This window comes from Physcomitrium patens, chromosome 6 (genome assembly GCF_059467195.1).
Source record: "Physcomitrium patens ecotype Gransden chromosome 6, ASM5946719v1, whole genome shotgun sequence".
NCBI classification, from domain to species: Eukaryota; Viridiplantae; Streptophyta; class Bryopsida; order Funariales; family Funariaceae; genus Physcomitrium; species Physcomitrium patens.
Window position 1 is genome coordinate 9,717,021 of NC_143415.1, and position 23,154 is coordinate 9,740,174.

The window sequence follows — 23,154 nt, forward strand, 5'->3', positions numbered from 1 at the left end:
TCCGAAAGCCCACACTTATTCTCACATTCTCAACGCATCTTCCCTGTTGGTCTTGGAGCACCCTTCCGTATCCCGGTCAGTGCAGGGTCGCTCTCGTCGGTGCCGAGGGAGGCCAGGAAATTTTCTGCTGCCTTTTGCTGGATTCTTCTTGGTTTTCGGGGGGGGAGGGGGGGGGGGGTGGAGGGGGGGAGAAATCAAACAACAACAACAAGGCTCCCGAGGACAGATGGGGCTGTGAGGGGTTTTTCGGTACTCTGGGCTCTTCCTTCGATTTCACAGCATCTGCGCGATTTGTGTTATGTTTCAATGGTCTGTCTGACTCGAGAATTGGGCGTGCGGCAGCGAGATTTGTAGGAATGCATTCATATAATCCAGGTCAGTTTTAGGTGTTGTTGATTTTTGTTACTAATTTCCTGATTTTATTTATTTATTTATTTACTTTGTTTGTTTTTGTTTTTTTTTGTTTTTTTTGTTTTGTTTTGTTTTGTTTTGTTTTTTTGTTTTTTTGTTTTTTTTTCCGTGCCGCGGTTTAGGGTCCTTTACTCGCGCACCAATGCATGAGATAGGTTTTTTTTGGAGACTTGGATGTTTTTTTTTTTTTTTTTTTTTTTTTTTGTAGTATACCTCCGCATTTTACTTAGTGGTCCAGTATAGTGTTCCGAGTCAACCGGTTTTTCCCACCAGTCTGTTGTGACTCTGGTTCGTTAGCCTGTGTGTGCCGTTTGTTTGTTTGCCTTTTATATTACAAGTGCATGGTTTGGTAATATTTCTATTTCAGTACCTTCTTGCTCAGTATCAGTATCAGCATCAGCATCAGTCAAGTTTTACTACATTGGTTTGACCTGGAATGAAATTCCCTCGCAGAGGAACCGGTCTTGCTTTTATGAGTGATTCGCTGCTTCACTCGTATGTTTCTTAATGTCCGAATCTGCTGAAAGTCCACGACGTGAGAGTTAATTGTGATTCTCTATCGAGTATATGAACCTACATTCGTAAGCATTTTTCGTAGTAATACTTGTGGAGAGTTTGCGATTGAGGTCAAGAAGGTGAAAGGTTTTCATAACCTGTAAGTAGGAAAGTGTAAGCCCTGCTAGCCATTGTAGTTGTTTTATGTTGTCATAAGTTCACTTGTGGGTATTAGAGCAGGTTTTTTAGCAATTTATGTTGCTATGCGTCCATCCTCTTTAAAATCGTGGGAAACCACGCTGTGGAATAAACTAAAATTTTACGGTACGCACGGTACTCTGAAGGTAGCAAGGTAGCTGAGACTATCGAATATTGAACCTTCAAACATGAAGGTGTGTGACGTGTTTAGAAGGGCATTCTTTTTTGTAGTTACGCATGATGTATTACCCATAGAAGTCAGGTATTTTACAGTATTTAGAAGCCGGCTCTTTCCCGTTCATGTTTCGTTGATCTTGTCTGTAATTCAAAGAGTTTATAGTGAAGAAAGACCCACATGTTTCTTTGGATATTTTTTAGAGAAGTTCTGCCATAGTTGCGTATCTCAGAGTAGGATGGGAGGTAACTATGCAATTATTGCTTCTCTTCTGCTCTTACATCTGTGTTGTCAAATTTTAGGGTTTTTATCGAAACTAACCATCTTGTGGTATCTGTAGAAGATAGTGAGTCAAAATGTCGGATGTTAATCAGATTGATGTTTTGCGGGCTCGTGCGATTGCTTCAATGCCCTCCAAACAGAAGTTACAACCCCGGCCTGTTTTGAAGCAACCTGAGCTGGAGAGAGAGGAAGGAGAGCTCTCCTCATCTGATGACGAAGTGTCGCTCTCGTCTTTACCTGTTGGTTCCCTACCATAATATACTCTTCTTAATTACGACATGGTCTTTTGATGTCTCCATTGTTGCACATCTGCTGTTTTTTATCTGACTAATATAGTTATTTTTAAATCCCTAATTGACTATCTTTTTTGTCACTGATAGCGGCAATGTTACCCATCTAAAGGTCTGCGGTTTATCTTGTTTAATCTGACTCACGCCTTACCTCGAAGCCTCCTTTTAGAAACATTTCCATGGTTAATGGTCATCTGTGGCCTTCACTTGATTCTTATCTGTATATTTTTCTCCTTCTTGGCGCTGCAAGGAGGTCCTAGTTGTGTAATTCATGCTGTTTCATGGTATTCCGAGGTAACAGTCATTTTCTGTGACAATTCAAGCTTTTGTTTAGTCATGGGTGTCTTCTCTGGCTGTGGTGTGAATAGACGGGTGGAGGTGGACTTCCTCCGCATAATTCAACAGTAGGAGGATGTCCCGAAGTTGTCTTTCAGGAGAACGTACGGACTGCTAGAAATATTAGTTCTTCCAACGTGGTGGCAGCATCGTCAACTACGAATGTGTCTATTGTGAATAAGCTACAACTCCTGAGTGGGTTGAGTGCTTCAGCTCCATCTTTGGGCTCTATGAAATCACCAGTTGAAGGTACAAGCATTTGGTTTTCCATTGGTATGGTGTGTACGTACTCGAAACAGAGTGCGTGTTAATTCGCTTCAATTTTGGTACCTTGTCTATCTGAGACGCCTGTGCGGGATGTATGAGAAGTTTAGAGGCTCATGATGCTGCTGTTCGTTCTGTTTCAAACATAAGCTTCTTTTAAGTAGCTGTAATATGCTAACGAGGTGAGGCATCTGTTTCGGTGCAGTGGGACAGGAAAATTCAGGTGTGTCTTCTCACAAGCCAGATCAGGTATAATATTATTTGCTCTGAAGCGTGATCTTCTATTTAATGCGTATTTCATAGTTATTGTCTCTAGCTGAATTGTCCTTTTGCCTGATACGTTGAATGAACATATGTTTGCAGCCTCCTCAAGCAGATGTAGATAAAGTTAGATCTGCCGGAGGTGTAGCGGTAATTTCAGAAAAAGAACTGATCTCCGCACGGCCAGTTCTTCATAGCTCCCCAAAACAATTATCTGTTGCAGCACCAGTCTTTAGACCAGCACACAACAGTTCTCTGAATAAGCTACCACTCTCTCATGGGAAGAAGTGTGCAAGACCTGGAGATGTAGTGCACGTCCCCAATGGGACTACCGGATTATCCTTTATTTCCCCACACAGGCCGTTTTCGCCTCCTTTTGCAGCTTCGCATAGGTCTTTTTCACATTTATCAGGTACGAGGTTTTCATGGGCTGGTAGATTATCTGCCTCCTGCTGAGTGTAATTACATGTTCTACAAGCCATTGTTATACTAGTGTTCCACATGATACAAGTTCTCTAGAGAAAGGTGTTCGTTTACTTTTAAAAAGAAGGTCATTTCTATGTTTCAAATTCTACAGGTTTGCAATTTCTTAGAAAAACCTTCGGATTAACTGCGTTCTGTCAATTTCAGGGGACTGATTACTGGGTCTTCTCTTTCTCAGGTCCACGGCCACAACCTGTTCCTTTTCCCGCGGATCGCACAGAAGCGGATGAGTTTCTTGCTGGTCTCAACCTTCCTGGATCTAATGGAAGCAACGCAAATCTCATAATAAATTTTGACGACAGCGACAGTGAAGGGGAACAACTAATAGCGAAGTCTGCGCAAGTGCAGTCTAGAAGTAGTGTTGACCAAGCGGTACCTGCTTGCGCGAAAACAACTTCTCTAACACAAACTCCTCCTAATAAGAATTCGGATGCCAGGAGCAGGGTGGAACGGACTGATGGAATGTCACATAGTAAGAAGACCACCTTCAGCATCAAAGCAGGGCCCATGGCGCGACCTGCTTCGGTGTCAAAGCTTTCTCCTCGCACAGATGAACAAATAGAGAACTTACGCCTACTGATTGCTCGTAAGGAGAATGAAATGCAACGTAATCGTTTCAGTCAGTTGCCCGAATCACGAATTCGTGCTGCTACTGGGGCTTCGGTTCAAGGTGATAGCACGCAGACACCGAGAACGAATAAGATAGTAGGAAACAAGCTAGCCGTGAAAAGCGCTAATAAGACACAACTCAAGAAAAAAGCTGGACCAGCCAATGCTGCATTTATAGACCTTGGAACTAGCACTGTTCAAGCAAGTGTTGCAGAGCTGGGAGAGCGGAGTACAAGAAAAGTAGGTGACCCGGTTTCGATTGTGAAGACATCTGATCATCAAGTCTCAACTGGACCCTCGGATGAGATCACTGCGAATCAGCAGGCCGAAGCCTCTATTGTGAGGGTAAAAGAATCTGTGACACCCAATCTTGGGGCCATTGGAGAAGTTAGGAACTTAACACCTGGCGTAGATCGCGTGTCGATCGCAGCGTCTACACCTGCAGGACCCTCACCAACTGTAGTATCTCATGGTACTGTGGCTGCCACATCCATTGAGCTTGTCCTATCTGGAATCAAGAATATGGAGTCTGGTGAAAGGAAGAGTTCTGAAGGCCAGGTGATCAAATCTGGTGTGACTACACATAGAAATGGAGGGGCTATTCAAATTCCTTCCGAGAAGTCTATCACAAATAAAGCTGCACTTAACCAATCTGTCGATGTTTCGCCGATAGGCACTCCAGAACTACCTGGTAGAAATGGTGCTGCTAACTCTCCAGTTGTTGTAGGTGAGTTACATCTAGAGTCATCTTATCTAGATCAGGCAATGAGTTCGAGTTTGAAAAGGCCTAGGTTATCACTTGAAGATTCTACGGAACAGCAAAAGGATCACCAATTGGATCGGAGTTCCAATATTCAATTTCCGCCTCTGACCAATCCGAGCTCAGGCTCTGTTAAGCACCTTGATTACGCTGTTTCTAGGGTTGCAAATCAGAGCGTTGCTATTGAAGACAAACTGTGTTGGAAGAGGCAAAAAATCGACGAATACTCTCAGCATGCTCATGTCACTGAGATCGCAGCTGGTAAATCACCCCACTTCTCATCCCCAGCAAAACAAATGTTGAGACCACAATCATGTCCTCCAGGTCCTTCAACAATAGGCCAAGTTGAAGATTGGAGAGGTGAGAGCAGGAGTAATGGTCCGCAGAATCTTTCTGTCTCAGCATCAGATGTACATGTGGATGGTCAGAAGCATCTGCGTTCACAGAATCACTGTACACAAAATGGTGATGTTTCGTCTGGGACAGCTGATATGTCTTCTGTGAGTATTCTCAACGTAGGCAGCGGCCTTGTCCAGCCATCTACCTCTGCACGTTTCAAAAATTCACTAGTACGAGATTCACAGTTGATCCCGAATGGCGGAAATATACCCTCTAGCACTGAGCTTGAAGTGGTGCTCAGAATGCATGAGGGAGGTTTGTCCTGTGGCTGGCTGCAACCATTACATGATCTTTCTAATGCAGATATTGTTACCACCGCTGATGCTGCTGGATTTCAGGTTATGAATATTGACCGTATCAAGATGTTGCCACCCGCATTTACATCAAGCCTTGTAGTACCCGGCGAAGTTCCTGATAAAATACTTTCGCAAAATAATCAGGAGACGGTTCCTGCTTCTGAAGTTCCAGGTGGTCGTAATCCTTCGCCTTCTTTTCAACAATATGATGCTGCTAGACATCACTTGGAGCACTTCAGCATGCACAATAATTTCAGTGGAGGAAGTGCTAGTTTCTCTTTGGAAAAACTGCGAGAGGAAGAAGACATTGTGGACAAGGATCTTGAAGAGGCCCAAGTCGTTAGAAGACAATGTGAAATTCGAGAGCGAGAATTGCGCAAAGCTTATCGAGACGCTCAAATCGCACTTAGTGCAGCTGATACCCGCTGCGAGGCTCTTCGCCGACGTCAAAAGTTTCTGAGTGTCCAGGTCCAAAACGCAGAATTACACATCCCTCAACAACCTTCTTCCTCAATACATAGTGGCAGCTTAGTTCCCTACGATAACAGCGTAGCTCCAAGGACTGATGGGCTTTCTCCAGCGTATCCATCGATTGCATGGGGTAGTGCTAAGCCTTCAATAGAACAAGAGACAGACCATCATATGAATACTCTTGGTAACGTTGCTTCTGTACAGCAAGCTGGTACCCGGAATCAATCATCTGCTCGCGTTGATAGGCAGAATTTTAAGAAGTCCTCAAGCAGCGCGGATACGGAGATTTTGGAGGAGAGCATTGACAAAACAATTCCTCGTGGTATTCAGTTGTCAGTTGGGCATGCTCCAAGTACACAGGAAGTTGCCCTTGGCGATAAAAATATACATATGGATGTCGACGAAGCTCCTGATTTCACTTTTTGTGCAGAAGGCGAGGTTTCTGCATCCATCAACAGTGGGATCGCTGCTTCTTCTCAAAAACAGAAAAGTGAGGGGGAAATTGGAACCCTTATGCCATCTACTGGAGGATGCCAAGATGCATTGGGGTTGAATAATTTAGTGTATTCACGAGAATACTCCCACGAGGATCACGTCCTGCGAGATAGATCAACGGCAATCCATAAAAATCAAGCTCCATTTACATCAACCTCTAGTCCACAATTGCATGCTAGTAGAGCAGATACTGCGGTGGACAAAAAGCAAATTGATGTTCTGAGAACGGTAAGCCCTTATCTTAAAGATCACAAAGCGTTGTTGTGCCAGGGAGAAACTAGAACTGTGTTTGGCAATGATCAAACAAGTCTAGACACGCTAGAACAAGAGCCATTTCAGAACGGTGGAGAGATCATCAGGTCCTCCAGCTCTTCCATGCGCAAACCAACCTCAACAGGTATGCACGATTTTCCAACGCACAAGGTGTTACAATTGTTGAAATCGAGTTGTTTCTGGAAAATCGTTGCCACAGTATTACTGAAGCTATAAGTCTCAATAATGTTACGTGATCAATTCTGCGGTTGAAATGCTCGAGGATCAGCAACGTGTGCTGATTGCTTCATCGGGCGAACAACATACACTTTATTGCTTTAAGTTTCTGTAGCAAGGTCTACTTCTTAACATAGAATTGATCCTTGGCATCTTGTGCGATTGCACCGGATCACTTTTTCCTATTTTTCGTTTGGTCTATTGAATCTATCTTGCCAGTTGTTGCAGATGAAGACCCCTTCGTCATTTCCAAGTCCCCGGGGCAGGATCTCTCTATTCCTAATGCTCTTGGAAATGGAACTGAAGGGTCTCTTGCAAATTTAACTGATCAGGTTAGATCTACTCTTTAGAACGTTCTTATTTTTTGGTGGGGCCCTCAAATTTGTTGCAAATTGCTTTATTTTCTCATATGAAGTCCTACTTTATTTCGAGTTTCACTGACTACTTGATTTGTTTATTCCGAGGGAAGCTATTCGGCATCCCTTTAATCTGAGGTATAAATTGGCCATGTGTCTGTTTGGTCAACCGCTACTTTGGTTTTATGGTAAAGGCGCTTATTGATTGACATTTGCTGAGGTGCAATAACGCACAATTTTCTACAGGATTTCAAGTTCAGAGCAACAGACTGATTGTTTGCCTGCACGTAATTGAGAGATGTGACGGCGTGCCTGGTAACAGAGTTGGTTCTTTGGCAGGACATGAACATTGTGGGCTTAGATAGTTCGGAAATGCTGCCAGCGGATCCAAGGTCAACTAGCTCTCTGAATTGTGAAATCATGACTACGAAGCACAATCGTCAGGATGACGTTGGCAGGAAGCATCAGTCTGAGATGTCTGCAGATACTGGATTGAAAATTAGACCAAGGAGTGGGAAGTATATTTTTGGGTTGAGAGCTCTAGCAGAGAATTTTGAAATGCAGCAGTTGGATCCGGAACATGAAGAGACTTCAAATAACAGTGAGCAAACAATCAGATCTTCCTTGAAGGATTTAACAGCTGAAGGATGGACTCGCGGGTCGATTAGAAGCGGAAAGCATCAGAGCCGAAGCTCTGTACAAGCAAAAGTTAGTGAAATATCCGGAGACAAGGGAGATTGCGCTAGTAGGACAAGTGATTCAAGTGAAGGAGAATCAAGGTCTTTGAGAGGAGAAGAGGGAAGACAAGAGGTGATGGAAAATGGTAAAGATGAAGTGTGTCTTGGATTACCTAGGTCTGCAAATTCAGCAGAGAATCATCCTTATGTCCTTGCAAGCGAAGGAGATCTTCTTGTTGGTGTCGACTCGTCACATGGACTCATGGACGTGGTTCAGGACGATCAACCAGAAGACCTTGATATTAAGCAATTGCCATCTACTGTACTTTCTATTGGATTTATTGGTTTGGGAACTGGAAGTAACTCTTCACTTTGTTTGGGTTATAACCATGTAGCTACAGATAAAAGGTCCGACGACTCTTTTCGTGTAGCCACTTATGAGAGCCCCTTGATTATGTTTCGCTTCTACAGAATGTGCGCAGAGTTTCAGACTGCTTGGCACAAATGCGTGAAATCTCAGACTTGGAGCCACATGTTGGATCCATGTAAACCTCTTTGCATATTTGAACACCGGGGCAAATGCAATGATGATTCTTGTCCATGGCAGCATGTGGCGGACTACACACTTGACGAAGCCCGCCTACTTTCACAGCTCAGCAAGTATTTTAAATCTGGGGAAGAGGTTGAAGAACAGGAGTTGTCTTCAGAAGCAGTCAGTTTTTCACTTAAAGAAATCAGAGGGGGGACATCGAAAAGTGTTGGATCATTAATTAGCAATAAATCGCTACTTCCTAGAACTCTCACTTGGAGTAGAGGAACACTAGCACCTTCTTACAAGATTGGAGCATATCTTGTTAGTCAAGATGAGGGCTTTATTCCCAGAGTGAGGTGTTTGCTTAGTTACCAATATAGATTAATTCCTTTCACATCCTGCGCGCTTTCATCTGCCATACGGAGGCCAATTCACTTGGATATGCCTTTCTTGCCGACAAATTTTTCGAATGTTGACAGCCAAATGACTACTGCGGATGCAAGTGGTTGGCGCTACACTGGAGATAGATCATTAGCTGCTATTGAGGTATGTGAATGCTGTTTGTGCATGTTTTTAACTCGATTTATGGAAGCTAGGGTGAAGAAAACAGACCTTTTGAGCACCAGGAGATTATTGTTCCTTGCCTGGCACAGTTAGTGTAAACTTGATTACGTCGTCTTAACTATTCTGAGTGAAGGGGATGATATCTCTGAAGCAGAAACATGTTGATAAAGAACCTGAAGATATTGAGGCATGGCTGGAGCTTGCTCTCACACGCATTGACTTCGATCTTCATTGCACAGATATTGACGCATACAATGAAGTGAGTCAACTTCAATCCAAGGGTTGTTGTATGTTTGGATTCTTGAGATGCCAATTGTTGCGTCTTATTTCTCGTCATATCAAGACTACTATAGTTGTTGTACTGTGGGCGCTGCGACTGAAGCGGTATGGAATCATAAAACAAAGACTCTTTAGAAGGGCATCTTGGTAACCGACCGCAACTTATTGACTAAGCATGTCTTAAAGCTCAACACGGGCTCAATTTCATTCTGTTGGCTTTCAAACAGGCTCTGTGCGTCCTCTCTCGGGCACTTGAGGCAAATCCCACTGTGGCCACGCTGTGGGTAGTCTACATAGGCCTATTTTATCAGGGAAAAAGCGAAATTGGCGAGGATGACTTATTTTTTCACGCGGTACTTGTCCACTTTCATTGATCAAGGGAGTTTCCTTTAACTGCATCCTTTTGAGCTGGTGGCTCTAGCAATGTATTTCTCTTCGTTGTTGTGAATTGTAACTATCGAGTTAGATTTGAATTTTATATGCGCTTATTGTATTTAGGACTAATGTGAAGCGCAAGATTCATCACTTGAAGCCATACAAAGTCTGGATTGATACGATTCGTGTGCACTTTGTCAAATAACTTTAGTGAATCTGTCAGAAAGCTTTCATATCTTTGAAGTTGATTCAATATCTTAGACTGAGCTCCTACATCACCTTAGTCTTGTTAATTTATATCACTAATCAGCAAGTACCGATTCGCATGAAGACTGGGTTAGTACGCCTAACTTTGCTATTACGATAATTCATCTTTTGCGCAGATTCAGAACAGCAAAGGTTCATATGAGTTGCTTCTTCTGTATATCAATAGCAGGACGACACTTTCAGATCGATTGAGAGCTTATGAAGTGGCTCTTGAAGCCCTAGTCGATGTTGGGGATCGAAGGCAGGATCAAAGCGCTTACATATTAGATGTCATCATTCAGATGCTAGACTTCATGTGTGTTGCAAAGGTTACTCATCAACTGCACACTTGGGCAGAGAACTTCGCTAACCCAAGTACCTCTACCGCATCACTTCTGGTCTGCTTGACTCCTGAGGATCGTTGCATCATGATGGTGGCTTGTGCTTATGCTATTGCATTCGGCCAGCTATCTCAGCACTTTCTCATCCATTCGGGATGTAAGCAGCAGATGCCATGGGACATTGACTGGTCCAGGTGTTCCCATGTACAGAAAGACTCTAAGGATCTTGTGCTCAAGGTAATGGAGGCAGGTATGCGTTGTGTAGCTGTATTTTCCCAGGAGGAGTGCGAGCAAGTAATGGCAGTTAACTACTTAAAATGCCTAGCTCTGTATAATGCACCCGAAGCTGCACTACGGATAGGTAGAGAAATTGTGGAACGGCATCCCACCTGCGTTGAGCTTGTTCTTGTCCTTGTGCGTTTGGAGAAGAAGGAAGGATGGATAGATGTGTTTAAGCATGCATTGCAGATTTCCTCGAAAAACGTCACTGGCCTACAAAGATTATGGTACCAGTGTGCTGTGCACATGCTTGATGCTGAGGGCAGTTCTGGTGCTTTGGATATCCTCTACCAGTGTGGTATTGCTTCCCTGCGAAGCTCTCCTGAAGAGAATTCTGATCATCTTTATCCGGGGCATGCCACCAGGAAAGGCTTACAGCTGAATACCCGAAGGTTCGAAAAAGCGGATAGCAGCTGTCCCTTGGAATGTCGGGAGGCCGTGTTTGCTTGGATGAATCTAGCATTATTCGAGATGCTCTCCGGAAATATGGTCGATGCACAATTCGCACTGGAGAAGAGTATGAAAGCAGCAGTTTTAAAGGAGGATGTAATGCAGTGCTGGAAGGAAATGACTTCTTTCATCCGCTTCAACCAAACAGGTCTGGAGCAGGCAAATGCTATATCTGACCTTTTAGACAAATGTAGTGTAGTAACAAACCTGTTGTTCAAATTAGTACCTCTTGCTAGCAAATTACTTAATCCCATCTCCAGGCGAAGGGTTCGTGTGTTCCTTGAGTCTCTCATTGGGTCTGCTTCCGTTGATCATTCGCTCATAAACAGTGTAGTAGAAATCATCATCAGCAAGGAGCGCAACCTAACCAAAGAGGTTGCAACGATTGTCGAAGCGCTGATGGAGACATTTCCTGGAAATTACGGGTTAGTGTTGCAAATTTATAGGATGCATATTGGGCACCTGGACACCCTCTCAAATTCAGCTGCCACAATCTGGATAAGCTCTCTTCTTTTTGGCTCTTTACTTCAAGCATGTCCACAGGCTTGTGAACAAATTTGGGTGGAGGCAGGAGACTTGTTAGCACAGCTCAAAGACGAAGTTTCACTCTGCAGTTTCTACCAGTACGCCCGGGTTCTACATCCCTTCTCGGGCAGTTTGAAGGAAAGATTTGCTCTGTTTGAAAACTCAAACAAGCATGACTTTTCCTGACAAATTCAAGCCTCAAATGTGCTTTATCCTAGAACGTTTTGCTAGCACCTTGCCGGTGAATCTGGTTGAGCCTGCAAAAACATTTCCGGAGGTACGGGCACGAAGGCCATTGACTGAGGTGGCAACGTTATGGAGGCTACCTCGACACTAGGAGCGGATGGGCCAACCATGTTGTCTGTAGGCCATTCCCAGTTGTTCATACATAGTCCTTTGTGTGGGATCTTTGCTTGTTTGTGACGTGCAGTTGTGTTGTGGTTGTATTAGTGGCGGTTTACATGCTCCTTAGGATTCGCTTGCTCTTTCCTAAGGAGTTCTTGTGGCTTGTTGTGGGAATTGTGTCCAGCTGTGTCCTCTCGCCGGCACCATGAAGTTCTATACTCAGGTTTGCACATCAAGTTCTTAGCATGTTGAGCTCAGAATTTCTTGATTTGTGTTGCACAGTACTATTCGTGTGCATTCTGTACGTTCAGCAAATATATGTCCATATTCATTACACATCAAAGCAGTTGTTAATTAATTTTTCATGCATGTTATGGTTACCTCGGTGAACTGTGTTTTGTGTGCAGGTGAGTCTCCAGGAGCTCTTCTCTTTGACTTCTTCTCCAAGGCGATGGCCTCTTTCTGGTTTCTAGAATCCGTTAGGTGTTCATAGTTGCCTCTTTGGGGGTTTCAGGTTTTTCGTTTCGATGTTGTAGAATACTCTTCCAGTTTAAACCTCATGTATAGCTTCTCATAAGGTTGTTGCTGCTGAACTGTGGAGGAAAGCATTTGGACATCCAGTTCATTTTCGCAATACTAAAGTACTAGTGACTGGTAGAATCAACTAGTTTACGTTTTCGTTAGGTTATTTTACTAGAGACGTTTTCTTCAGCGTCCATACATAGCATCGCTACTCAGTTCATTGTGGCCCATTTCATGGCTCATTCAAGCTTCCGGTGTGACGTGCATTCCAAGGCTGTTCACTACTGAACGATATGTTTCTTTTGGTTTTGCTCAATGGAGCATGTTATTGCATATCAGATGACCAGGACGGTGTGGAGAGCCAGTGAATACTCTTTCCGGTTTTTAGGAGCATCAAGCAGGTACAGGTAGTTTTAGAACGTGTTTGAAAATGCTATTGGCATTAACGGATCAGCTGACATATTCAGATTGAACATTCAGTGATGACCTGGTTCAGACTGTTTTCTACAGATTTTCTTTTTGACTAACAGTCTCAGAATTAGGGTGTTGAGTTAAATCTTTATTTTTGCAATAAAGTTGGATGTACTTTTGTTTCCTACATTTCTGTTTGTGGTATTTGTGTAGGTCATCTATTTGCTCCATTAGGTATCAATGCTTTTGGTTGTGCTTAGATGATAATGTGAAATCAGACTCTAATTGCTATGTTCACTTCTATCTTAAGTGTGTGTCACTGGATGCAGTTGAAGATAAGCCATGATTTCTTCTGCCTCGTCTTGGAGATTTCTTGTGAATTGTATTCTAGACGTACACTCATGTTGCAGTACTGAAGATGCATAAAAAATGTAGCATATAGTTAAAGTTACTCTGCCACTCTAGTTGCGTGACAGTTCTTTAGAGCTAGGATGTATCGAGGCTATGGAAACATCTGGATTCTCTTTCAGGACATATTGGATTTGGATCCAGTTGCTCTTATCACAATATGCTATGATACATTTTAGTGACATATACACAATTTGAAAGCTAACAAGCAATTTGGTGCAATGTGTAACGACCCTCTCCTTCCCAAATTGTAGTGAGAGGGTTTCTTCCACTATGAGAAGGAATGGACCTCAAAGTTCGGAAAAATGAACCACAACCTCTGGAATCACAATTCATGCTAGTTCTACTGCCCTTGCGACAATCAGTGATGCTTGTCAATAACAGCAGCAGTCACAGAAAATTCCTGGGCTGAATTTGGAGCCGAAGAAGTAACGTTCTTAATTTATTTTTAGCATGAGTGTAATAAGGAAACTAGTGGGAAGGATTTTAGGGGGACAAGCGAAAATCCTGTGTTTTCAATAACTAATCTGCAACTTGGTGCTTTGACCTTGTTATTGCCTCAAACTTTACTTCATTCATATTTTTATGTATATATGTATATATATGTATATATATGTATATATACAACTTTTTTGAGCGTTGAGATTTGCCTTGGTTTTTGACTTGCTGTGTTCAGTTATTCTTTGCTCTTTGTTCAAAGGTCATGGCAATATTCTGTGTTGTGAACCTTCGGGTGCTTGTACTGGAACCTTAGGATAAATGCAAGAGTTTGAAAAAATGGCCTTAGAACCAGAATCTTGTAATTAAATACTTCAAATAAAAAGACTTCATGAATGCAATAAACCCTTCTTAATTTTTTTTAGTAATCAACGCAACAAATTATCGTAACACAAGAGAAGGAATTATAATAAGCATACACTTCAAAATTATTTAAAATTGATATCCTCATTTAATCCTGGGACCATATTTTTATGCTACCTCTGAAATGTCAATCAGATAGATAACCCCTAATCATAATATTCTTATATGGTAATATTTTGACACAACTTAAATCCAAAATAAATAAATAAGGTCTCAAAAAACATAACATAAAATTGGAAGACAAAGTGGTCGCCAGTGTAGTGAAAGCGGCTCATCAGAGAGGCGGTGATACATGTGATAGATTCCATTCACCGCGCGACGCATCGACGTCGGTGTAATAATCTAATTTGATTTAATCTGAAGAAAGATAAAACAGAAAAAAAGAAAAAAATTGCAAACAAAAACCACAAAAGCATCTGTGCCAAGACCACGAGCGCAGCGAGCAATTGAGGATGTGACAGGAGTCGGTTTCGAAGCGGGTAAGGAGCTGAGATTAGGGGCCAATTCTCACGCGATTCATTCGGAACTTGCGACATCAATGATCTTATTCTGATCGAGCCAATCATAGCTTCTTCTTCGGACGACGTGAGCGTCTATTTTTGGGGCCTCACAGAGGACTTTACACTTACGATCTTTTGAAACTGGCTTGAGAGGAGCGGAGGGCGAGGGAGTTCAAGGATTTGGGGAGCGTTTGAATGCTGGAATTCCGGAATAAACAGGGGACTTGCTTTAGGCAGACGACAAATTCTGCGATAGGTGATGGCGCGTTTGCCGCCTGCTTGTGGGCACTGGATCATGAGCTTTAGATGTGGCCATTCGTGTGCATTATGTTGGGAAGGGCAGTTTGAAGGCCAACGGAAGCATGCATTGATTTGGGTGTCATTGGGGTTGGATCTCGGGGGTGACGATGGTTTATTTCTACTTTTTCTGAAGTGGGTTGCGCTTAAAACGGTGGTGGTATGATATTTCGTTTCTGGTGACCAGTGTGAGGGCATGGCGTAGGTTTATGAGCCAGGGTGTGTGAATCGAGTTCTTTTGGGTTTTAATTGAATGACTGCCTGAGGTGCCGAGCAGCAGTGGATGAGGCTTTTTGTGAGTGATTGAATCGAGGGGCATTGGAATCTTGCAATATTCTTCATTATTGGACTCGGATGCCGTCGGGGGTCGTGTGGGGTTGGTATCCGAGAAGAGTGGTTGGAATGCGCGTGTGGTAATTTTTGTCTTTGGAATTGGAGCTGCAGGTAGTCTGCATTAGGAGCAAGGGCGCGGAATTGCTAGGGTTTCGAGCGAGTTTCTAGTACGCAAGCTCTTTATTGAAGCTAGTCAAGTTTTTTCTGTCACTTAGCCTCAGTATTAAATCCCACTAGCAAGGACACTCAGGTGCCTACTACCGCACATCTCATGACCTACAAACCCATTTTTTGCGAGATTTTGGAAATTCCGCAGTCATGCATTTCACCAAGCTGGATGACTCGCCCATGTTTAGGAAACAGGTACTTGCACTATTCTGCATTTCTGTGAGATTGAGGTTGAGATTGATATGATGGATCTATCAGGGTGCCATTTAGCTGCCGAAAGTCACTGCATATTACTTACGTGGTTTTCAGACAGATAGCGTCTGCGACCGATGATGATCACTTAAGCGAGTGCCAGGGATACTGTGTGACAGGAAAGATAATTTTACAGATAATTGGGGCTTATTTCAATCAGGATCGTTCATGTTCTCAACCAATTGTATGTTCTTAATTCGCTTGTGAACATTGTTACGAAGCTTGAATATTCACAATGCTTAAGTTCATTCTGTCCGGATGAGCTGTACTCTCCTGGTGGTTTGCTTAGTATAATGTCGAGCGGTTTTTAGTAGCCAGGGGGAGGCAAAGTAGGCGACATGAATAAAGTCCATCTGTCTGTTTGCAGGCTTAATTTCCTTGGAATGAATACAGGTTGTCATGAATAGTGGCTGAGAACAAATTTATGCATTTAATATACTCGATATAGCTCCTGAGTAGTTGTTGTGGACATTGAGGATTATAGCTGCAGACCCTTGAGGAAAGTGCGGAGGCATTGAGGGAGAGGTGTACACGATTTCACAAGGGGTGCCGCAAATACACGTATCTTCATTAACTTCTGCTTTTGAATGTGCTTGTTTAGCTCTTCTATTCATTCAGCAGTGAAATAGGGGAAAGTGTGGTCAACAACATTGGGTTTTCTATACTTTCCTCTTTTATTTTTTGACATTCTCCATTTCAAAACGCAGTGAGGGGCTCGATGAATCATATACTGGTGATATTAGCTTCGCAAATGCAGTGGAGACCTTTGGTGGAGGCCATGACGATCCAATCAGCGTTGCTGTTGGCGGTCCCTATCCTGCACTAGCATCCTGTCGTTCGTGGATTATTCTGCAATATTATTTCTATCGTCTTTCGATGTCGTCGTTCGTGCAGCTGATTATTGAGTTGTTCGTGACAGTGTTTACCGCTGACTAAGTTTGAAGGCGAGTCACTTACGTGTTAGACTCTGAACAGGTCCTGTGATGACAAAATTCACAATTGCTTTGAGGGAGATAGCGACATATAAGGAAGTCCTCCGTTCACAGGTACACAGAGATTTGGGTGCTTCTCCTTCTGCTACTCGCTTGCATGGTTTGTATATTTTAAGTCCTTGGTCATTTCCTACAATGATTCCTGGTCTAAAGTTCCTAGCATCGCGGCAAGTCGTCACTCTTGGAGTTGCAGGTGATTGTGATAATGTTCATTGTTAGGTCTAGAGTTTCAGAATCTCTTTTTTGCACATGTAGGTGGAGCACATGCTGGTTGACCGTTTGACACAATTCGTGAACATCGATCTTCAAGATGTCAAGGTGCGTCCTATTCTTGTCGAAGAATCTTCCATCTTAGTAAGAGTAGCTATTGTAAGAATTTTGCAGCTGTCATGTTTCAGCCATTGATTAGCATCATGGATGTTATAGCCACCATTCACTTGGAGATGAACTAGTATCACGTGTCTATATTTCTCATGCGGGGCTTTCAAGGAAGATCTGCTGTGGGTAGTTACCATCTATTTACTCGCCTCATGTTCTCATTTGCATGCAATGCGTGCAGGAAGTAAGAAAACGATTTGACAAAGCCAACATGCACTATGATCAGGTAATGTTCATATTTCTTTTACCGTTTTTGGACAAACTTGTTGCTTCAATTTTGCACCGTCTGCTTTTCCCTCTTGTTTATATACGAATTTATTCCTACAGGGCATCTACTGAAGGATAACTTCTTGTTCTTAAATAAAAAGATGTTTTGTTGCATAAGGATTGCTTATACTGGTTCATCTCTGTAGGATTTGTTAGGGTCACATTTCACACTTTGATAAGAGGTGTTATGGTGTTGTGAGCTCATTACACGCTATTCCTCTATGACTAAAATACAACTATGACGATTGATGAACAGGTGCGAGAGAAGTTCTTGGCCTTGAAGAAGGATGCTAAGCCAGAAATAGTGGCGGAGTTTGAGGAGGTTCGTTTTCTTTTCCGAAGTTGTATATTTTTTTGTAACTTTGAAAGCCATGCTCATACTTTCAAGGGGAACTAGTGAAAGCATTTGGTCGTTATTGTGTAGACAAACTTTTGCACATTGGCAAGCGACGCTGTAATATCTTCCAAGTCATGAGTTGACTTGTGATGGGCCCATTTTTTGCTTCTTTTCCTGGAATCTTACATTAACCATCCGTCAGGCTTATATATTGTGCGATATGGCCATGTAAGTTCTTTGAAGGTTTAAGTCTAGGCTGAAATCAAACCTGCTAATATTTTATCATTCAACGCTGGTACGATGTTATGATTATCATCTTTTTTCCAGGACTTGCGGAATGCAAAATCACAATTTGAGCAGGCTCGATTCAATTTGGTAAGTGAATGATAGTTACCTTGTTGATTATATCTCGCGCAATATTAATTGAAATGCTATCTCATGGTTTCTTTGATGCCAATCCTGTATTGGGTCCTCCAATGTGGTGTTAGTGGGTTAGGGTTATGTTTCTAGCTTTTAAGTTGGTTTTATGAGAAAAGTAGGAAATTATTGGTAAAAGCGAGCATGCATGCATGACACAGCTTTTGTCAATTCAAACCAAAAGCTCAATGTTGCAGATGACAGCACTTACCAATAGTGAGGCAAAAAAGAAGTTCGAGTTCCTTGAAGCCGTGAGTGGTACAATGGATGCACATCTCAGGTACTTCAAGCAGGTAAACATGAGACAGTCTGCCTTGATTTAGATAGAGTCTTTTTGAAATGATTCATCATCCTGCTTTCTTATTGTAAGCACTTAGAGTTTTAGCGATCGTCTATCTCCAAGTTAATTCATCATTTTCCTTGTTGAAATTTACTATCTGAGGGTATTGTATATCTCTTTTCTGTTATAGACATTTTGTAAAACTCCAAGACCTATTGTCAGGACATTGAGCTCCTTTAACTTTCACGAGAAAATGCCAATATGGTGCAGGGCTATGAGTTGCTACATCAAATGGAACCTTACATCCATCAGGTAAGCGATCACTCAAACAAATTGATCTCATATTGAGACTTGATGCACTAACTATCCGTGTTCAATCTGTTGTATTTGTTGAAAGGAGTGCATAACCTGATTTTAGTAATGCACATCTAAATTTTGTACTAAAGAATTGTATGATTGATGGAAGCCTGTATGGATTTCCAACAGCAACGGAGTTGGGTTGCACCAAGCGTGGTATTAGTGCCGCGTACTGTTTTGTTTCGAATTATTTTACGATTTAGTTTTCCGTTTAGAGAGATGAAGTGTTTTAGATTCATGACAAAAACTGAATGGTCGTCTGTAAGTTAAAGAACTTCGATTAAAGTGGGAAGCATGGGTGATGAACGGGGCAGGTGTTAACATATGCTCAACAGTCCAGAGAAAGGGCCAACTACGAGCAAGCAGCACTTGCAGATCGTATGCAGGAGTACAGGCAGGAAGTTGAGAGAGAGAGCCAAAGGTCGATTGATTTTGACAGCTCTTCTGGAGATGGTATTCAAGGTGTTGGCCGCAGTTCACATAAGATGATTGAGGCAGTCATGCAATCGACCCCAAAAGGGCAGGTATTTCTCTAGTCAGCCTAATGAAACACTGTGAACAGGTTACTAGTGGTGCAGTTTGAACTATGCGTTCTTCAACAGTAGTGTTGAAGCGTAATAATCATTTTGGGATTCCTCCTCGCAGATCCAGACTCTTAAGCAGGGATACCTGTTAAAGCGTTCAACAAATTTGCGAGGTGACTGGAAGCGGAGGTTTTTTGTGTTGGATAGCAGAGGAATGCTGTATTATTATCGGAAACAGTGGGGCAAGCCTACAGTAAGTTGATATTTTATACTAGGTTGAGAGAGACACGGTGAATTCTTTTCTGATGACGTCTATAATCAAGATAGACACAGAACAATCAGATATCATCAAAGAGATACGGTGAATTCTTTTCTGGTTATCATCAAAGACTTACTCATTTTGTGCTGCCTTAGGACGAGAAAAATGTAGCACATCACACTGTGAATCTGCTGACGTCTACAATCAAGATAGACGCAGAACAATCAGATCTTCGTTTCTGCTTTCGGATTATTTCTCCAGCTAAAAGTTATACCCTCCAGGTTCTCACCTATCCTCATCTGGCACATTTTCTATCGGAAGATTGAAGACCTGCTGAAGCTGATATTTTTATTGCGTTGCTGATAAACTTTTATTTGCAGGCAGAAAATGCCATTGACAGAATGGATTGGATGGACAAAATTACAGGGGTGATTTCGTCGCTTTTAAACAATCAAATATCTGAGCAGGTATAAAGATAGGTTGGCAATGTTCGTTTTGATTTACCTGCGGATGGACCCACTATCCTTGTCAATTCAATGCCAGGACTATGTGGCTTCGTTGTAATATAAGCTCGTGGAGGGGCAAATTCTTAATTATAATTAGCGGGTCTACGGTGTTCTTTCAGTAACAACCGTTCGATGAGTGCAATTTTCTTGTAGGTTGATGGCGAAGATTCAGATGTATCAAGAAGTGGCGCTAGTGATCAATCTGGGCATGAAAGACCCCTTGACGTTTTACGCAAGGTGAAAGGAAATGATGCTTGTGCCGACTGCGGTGCTGCTGATCCCGATTGGGCTTCGCTGAATCTTGGGATTCTTCTGTGTATTGAGTGCTCAGGAGTACACAGAAACATGAGCGTTCAGATTTCTAAGGTAGGAAGCACGCTTCTGCACCTTTTTAATAGTATACAGGAGTCCAAAGGAAAATTGAGGGTCTCCGACATGAATGTCCTATCTTGAGGCTCTCATACTTTTTAATGCTACTTTGGTCTTGAAGTATGTCTGTGTCACTGTCCTGCAGATTTATAACGTTTGTGACAAAAAAGTTCTCGTTGTCTTGTTCCCTTCGTATGCGCCACTATCAATCTTTGTAGAACAGTTTTAATCAGCTCCTCGCTAAATTCAAAACTATTATTGTGACAATTAAGCTCCGTCGTATCTATTTTGCAGGTCCGTTCGTTGACGTTAGATGTCAAAGTTTGGGAGCCTTCTGTAATGAGCTATTTTCAATCTGTCGGAAACTCCTACGCTAATTCTATATGGGAAGAGCTTTTGAATCCCAAGTCCTCAGAGGAGTCAAGTGAGAGGTTTGTACATGTGTTGATACCCGTTTCCATTGATAGCCTTTGACTTTGCAAATGCTTGTGGACAATTCGTATTTCCAACTTACATATGACTGGTAAATTTATTTTCAGAAACGTTAATGACGAGGGACAATCGGGCGTTTTAAGTGCTAGCAGAGCAAGGCCAAGACCTAGAGACCCCATACCTATCAAAGAAAGATTTATCAATGCAAAGGTCAGTGCCTATCCACTCTCAGAATTGAGAGGTAATCCAGTTTTTTTGAGTATAAAGACATTAGTGTGGGTTCTCTTCCATCATGCTAAGAAGTTGCGTCAGTGATGTATAGTATCCTATCAGATTTATTTGATTTCGGCACTCTAGTTGAAAGCACCCAATTGGCACAACAGGTAGAATCCTTAGGCCAGCAGGAGAGACTTCGTCCCATCTTAAGCCTTGCATAGCAAGAGGTTTAAGAGTACTCTGGTTTGTCGTCTGTGTCATCTGATTTTCTGGCCTCTTGGTTTTATTTTTATTTTTTATATTTAGCCTTGACATACGCTCATGCAACCAGCTTCAGAGGTGAAACTTCATCTGATGGTTGCCATGTTGGTTCACATGCAGTATGTGGAGAAAAAATTTGTCCAAAAGTTGAAGGTGGATTCTCGAGGCCCGTCAGTGACACGGCAGATCTGGGATGCTGTCCAGAACAAAAAAGTGCAGCTTGCTCTTCGTCTTCTTATCACTGCTGATGCTAACGCCAACACAACCTTCGAGCAAGTAATGGGTGGTACCGAGTCTTCGTGGTCGTCTCCACTTGCAAGCCTCGCTGGAGCTCTCTTACGAAAGAACTCTCTCAGTGCCTCTCAGAGTGGTCGCAGGAACTGGAGCGTACCTTCACTATTGTCTTCTCCAGACGATCCGGGGTCCCGTTCAGGAGCTTTAAGCCCTGTTTCGAGAAGTCCTGATGCAGCAGGCAGCGGAGGGATTGATGAGAAAGATTTGCGGGGCTGCAGTTTGCTCCATGTTGCCTGCCAAATCGGAGATATTAGCCTGATCGAGCTGCTACTTCAATACGGGGCGCAAATCAATTGTGTGGATACCCTGGGTCGAACTCCTCTTCATCACTGTGTCTTGTGCGGCAACAATTCGTGTGCAAAGCTCCTGCTCACAAGGTAATTTTCTCAACTGCATGTGTGAAAACTGTTCTTTACTATTTAACCCGTAAATCATGTCACGGGATGTGAAAACCATCAAAAGTAGAGTTTTGCGGAGCTGTATTTCTGATAAACTCGCTGGTCCGCAGAGGGGCGAAGGCGGGTGCCGTAGACAAAGAGGGAAAAACTCCGCTGGAGTGTGCAGTGGAGAAGCTAGGTGCTATCACGGATGAAGAATTGTTCATAATGCTTTCTGAAACCAGTAGATGACACCACATTTGTGCCTGAGTTGCTTTGTGTATAAATCTCAACATCAACTTGTTTCCTAGCACCTGTAAGGCTAGTTTGTTTGGGTAGTTTGCATTCTTGTTCTACCGTTTTATCTTCCCATTACGTCAGCATAAGTAGAGAGTGGAAGCAGGTGGTTTCTTCTGCTAATTAACATCAAAATATGTCAACAACTTGAGTCGGTGAAATCGCTGCTCATTTTGAGTACTGCAAGTTCGGATCTCACGGTGGTGAAGTTCCTTGTGCACTAAAGATCTCCACTATCTCGTAAACTCGTGGAGATAAGCTGAGTTGTCAAATTCGTCAGGAATATTGGTCCGGAAAGTACTTAATTTGCTGATGTACATTGTCATATTTGGCGCGAAATCTTTGTCGCAGGACGTTGCCATGTATTGGAGGGCTAAAGGTGAGGGGAAAGCCAAGCAACATGTGTTCTTGCATGATTGGAACATTGTAACTAGAAAGGGGAAGCCCCGCGCCGGCATCGCTCTAAAAATTCAACGTCATGGTGGGCGCACCAATTCAGCTTGCGGTGGTGAGATAAAAGCTGGTGTCTAAAAAGTGGAAGTCGGATTCAGATGTCGGGTGGCTTGTAGCCTCACAGAATTTCTCACGCACTAGTGTGCGTGCGGTTGTCTGTGTCCGGTTAATTGTGGTGCCAGAGTCGGTGGTGCCGCCACTGTAGTCAAACAAGAGCAGGAACGCACAATCGTTTGTAGGCAACGGCGGCATGTTTTAACTCCTAAAACACCGCTGTGTAGCCTTTCAAACCTCTTGCATGTACAATTAGTGAGGGAAACGAAGGAATTTGACATTTCTGAAGTGCACAGGAATCATGTGTGAAAATTTCTCCTTTCTCGAATTTATCCTAACCCTCCAAATCATTATATCGAAACCCATCTTCATCCCAATCACATTTACGAAAATCATGCTCCTTCAAATCCTCACTATCCTCATAAATGCGGTGTAACACACCGACAGAACAGTAGAAAATCCCGGAGTATACAATTATGCCCGTTGTCTGTGTGGTGTACCCCCATGCCCCGAGTAGTACAGTAAACAACACCAAGCGGAACATCATGGACTTGACTCTGGAACTCTTTCGAGTTCACAAGGTCAGACTACCAACTTGCGGGTTAACTCTAGCTCTGCAAATCCTGGGAGTTTCATACCAGTATGAGGC

At 42.8% G+C, this 23,154-nt stretch overlaps 2 protein-coding genes across 15 annotated transcripts; both read left to right on the forward strand.

The window, feature by feature from the left end:
• Window positions 1–210: 210 nt before the first annotated feature.
• On the forward strand, window positions 211–12,805 carry LOC112283573 (uncharacterized). Of its 10 annotated transcripts, none has more exons than XM_090251196.1 (13): window positions 211–375; window positions 1,623–1,800; window positions 2,220–2,436; window positions 2,657–2,700; window positions 2,815–3,124; window positions 3,374–6,622; window positions 6,934–7,046; window positions 7,410–8,825; window positions 8,998–9,102; window positions 9,350–9,475; window positions 9,881–11,701; window positions 11,868–11,906; window positions 12,091–12,805. In XM_090251196.1, exons 2-11 carry the CDS (start codon window positions 1,636–1,638, stop codon window positions 11,522–11,524), a joined length of 7,389 nt encoding a protein of 2,462 aa, XP_090107322.1. In that variant the 5' UTR covers window positions 211–375; window positions 1,623–1,635; the 3' UTR covers window positions 11,525–11,701; window positions 11,868–11,906; window positions 12,091–12,805. The 10 variants fall into 10 exon arrangements, with proteins under 10 accessions (XP_090107322.1, XP_090107327.1, XP_090107324.1 ...); XM_090251201.1 differs by having other exon boundaries at window positions 12,527–12,805; XM_090251198.1 differs by having other exon boundaries at window positions 12,545–12,805.
• A 1,534-nt stretch (window positions 12,806–14,339) lies between these two features.
• LOC112283811 (ADP-ribosylation factor GTPase-activating protein AGD3) lies at window positions 14,340–22,804 on the forward strand. Of its 5 annotated transcripts, none has more exons than XM_090251207.1 (21): window positions 14,340–14,641; window positions 15,127–15,378; window positions 15,920–15,996; window positions 16,143–16,243; window positions 16,411–16,481; window positions 16,683–16,745; window positions 16,987–17,031; window positions 17,329–17,394; window positions 17,737–17,784; window positions 18,024–18,119; window positions 18,377–18,418; window positions 18,778–18,987; window positions 19,109–19,240; window positions 19,402–19,527; window positions 19,627–19,713; window positions 19,906–20,118; window positions 20,416–20,552; window positions 20,661–20,763; window positions 21,151–21,701; window positions 21,833–21,981; window positions 22,350–22,804. In XM_090251207.1, the coding sequence occupies exons 2-20, from the start codon at window positions 15,334–15,336 to the stop codon at window positions 21,951–21,953; spliced, it is 2,334 nt and encodes a 777-aa protein (XP_090107333.1). In that variant the 5' UTR covers window positions 14,340–14,641; window positions 15,127–15,333; the 3' UTR covers window positions 21,954–21,981; window positions 22,350–22,804. The 5 variants fall into 5 exon arrangements, with proteins under 5 accessions (XP_090107333.1, XP_024378780.1, XP_090107331.1 ...); XM_090251208.1 differs by having other exon boundaries at window positions 14,615–14,842; XM_024523012.3 differs by lacking the exon at window positions 22,350–22,804 and having other exon boundaries at window positions 21,833–22,223.
• Window positions 22,805–23,154: the final 350 nt, after the last annotated feature.

Coding starts and splice junctions, on each gene's coding strand:
- LOC112283573 (XM_024522449.3), top strand. CDS start 1,636: ATGTCGGATGTTAATCAGATTGATGTTTTGCGGGCTCGTGCGATTGCT. Junction 3,125..3,373: donor GTCTTTTTCACATTTATCAG/GTACGAGGTTTT, acceptor TCTCTTTCTCAG/GTCCACGGCCACAACCTGTT. Junction 9,103..9,349: donor ATATTGACGCATACAATGAA/GTGAGTCAACTT, acceptor GCTTTCAAACAG/GCTCTGTGCGTCCTCTCTCG.
- LOC112283811 (XM_090251207.1), top strand. CDS start 15,334: ATGCATTTCACCAAGCTGGATGACTCGCCCATGTTTAGGAAACAG. Junction 19,528..19,626: donor CTAAAAGTTATACCCTCCAG/GTTCTCACCTAT, acceptor TTTTATTTGCAG/GCAGAAAATGCCATTGACAG. Junction 20,553..20,660: donor TCAGAGGAGTCAAGTGAGAG/GTTTGTACATGT, acceptor ATTTATTTTCAG/AAACGTTAATGACGAGGGAC.